Below are 1,693 nucleotides of genomic sequence, written 5' to 3'. Positions count from 1 at the left end.
AAATTCTCAGTAGGGTCACAGAGACTCAGACGTGGCTGAAGAACAAGCAAGATATACCTGCCATTGCTACAGAGAATGGGGGCAAAACCTGTTCAACGGGAACATGGGCTCCCAAGCAGAGAAAGAAACTCATTACATTGGGGCAAAGATATCAAGGGGACCTGAAACGTCAGCATTTCCCTGTAGGGACTTTCTCTTGGTTTCCCAGGGGCTGTGCTGCCTCCCCTCTGCTTTGACTGTGCAGACAGGGCTTGTGATCACAAGTTAGAAAGGAGGGACCCGGGGAAACAGAAAGGGGAAGCCCTGGGAGGTGAGAGCCTGCCCAGAGAGCAGGGGATGCTCTGCCCTGGGGACCCCGAGGAGGCACCTGCTGCTCTGAGCTGAGTCCCCTGGACGCACTGGGGAGGTTTTTGTTCGGGCCTGAAGCACCGTGGGAGAGGGGAGCTCCTACCCTGCTGACAGTAATAATGTGCAGCGTCCTCAGGCTCCAGGCTGCTGATGGTGAGTCTGAAATCTGTCCCAGACCCACTGCCACTGAACCGGGCAGGGACCCCGGATGCCAGATTGGTAGCACCATAGATGAGGAGCCTGGGGGCTTGGCCAGGTTTCTGCTGGTACCAGTGCAAGTAACTATATACACTCTCACTGGCCTTGCAGCTGATGGTGACTGTCTCTCCTGGAGATCCAGACAAGGAGGCTGGAGACTGGGTCAGCACAATGGCTCCTCGGGAATCTGGGGAAGCAACAGAATTAGAGGAAGACAGAAATGTGGGAAGGTCCAATATAAAGAACATGAAGGAGACAATATTTCAGAGACCCCAGAAATCCCAAATGACCGACAAGTCATTGTATTGGGCGACAACGTGAGACAGAAACCACCTTTTCCACAGACCGCACAAGGTTTACAATCAGGGATTTGGTCATGTTTCCCAGCCCCCATCTGCCCGTCTTGTGCCACAGCGTGTGCCCCCATTGTATCAAGGAGCCGTCACTTTTACATCCCTGAAAACCTGGGATCTTCCCACCCCTTCCCTGCCCTCCTGGGCCTTACCCTGAGCCCAGAGCACCAGGAGCCAGAGCAGCTGCCATGGGGAGCTCATCCTGGCCTTCAGAGACTGTGCAGAGAGCAGCCAGAGCCCTGAGGGGCAGGAAGGAGGGAGGAAGCTTTTATGTCCTGGGCAGGGCTCCCTGCGGCTCCCTTGGGGCTCCAGATGCAAAAGAGCCCACAGGTGTGGGAGGAGCCTCCCCTCAGGGACCCCGGCAGCCCCAGGAAGTCCCCCTGGCTGAGCCTGGCTCTGGGGAAGGGGCCCCCTTTGCTCTGTCCCCAGGGGGAGACTCAGGACCAAGGACAAGGTCACGTCTAGTGTATGATGCAGGGATGACGATGATCTTGGGTAAGTTGATGGCAGTTTCTCTCTCTCCCCCAGGACTAGATTCCTCTTAACCCTGAGGGAGCTCCCAGCCCTGGGGAGGAGGCAGAGAGGGCCCGAGTTCCCAGCCTGGAGACCTGGGAGGTGCCTCCCTGATGCTGCTCCTGGACCTGCCCCACTGCCACCCTCTGCTGGAGAAGGGGAGCACTCCAGGGGGCAGAGAGGGGGTCTGGCTCAGACTGGACAGATCCTGGCCTGGGACCCCGGGAAAATCCCGGCAGAGCCTCATTCCCACGGGAGGGGGTTTTCTCAGTCACTAGGTG

The 1,693-nt window shown here is 57.8% G+C and overlaps 1 gene segment (V, D, J or C); it reads right to left on the bottom strand.

The window, feature by feature from the left end:
- Positions 1–226: 226 nt before the first annotated feature.
- LOC127547546 (immunoglobulin kappa variable 3-11-like) lies at positions 227–1,126 on the bottom strand. The segment is given in 2 exon segments: positions 227–733; positions 1,052–1,126. Coding segments are annotated over 2 exon segments (525 nt in total).
- Between the last annotated feature and the right edge of the window lie 567 nt (positions 1,127–1,693).

Source organism: Antechinus flavipes, chromosome 2 (assembly GCF_016432865.1).
Source record: "Antechinus flavipes isolate AdamAnt ecotype Samford, QLD, Australia chromosome 2, AdamAnt_v2, whole genome shotgun sequence".
NCBI lineage: Eukaryota > Metazoa > Chordata > Mammalia > Dasyuromorphia > Dasyuridae > Antechinus > Antechinus flavipes.
This window is presented reverse-complemented; position numbering and strand designations above follow the sequence as displayed.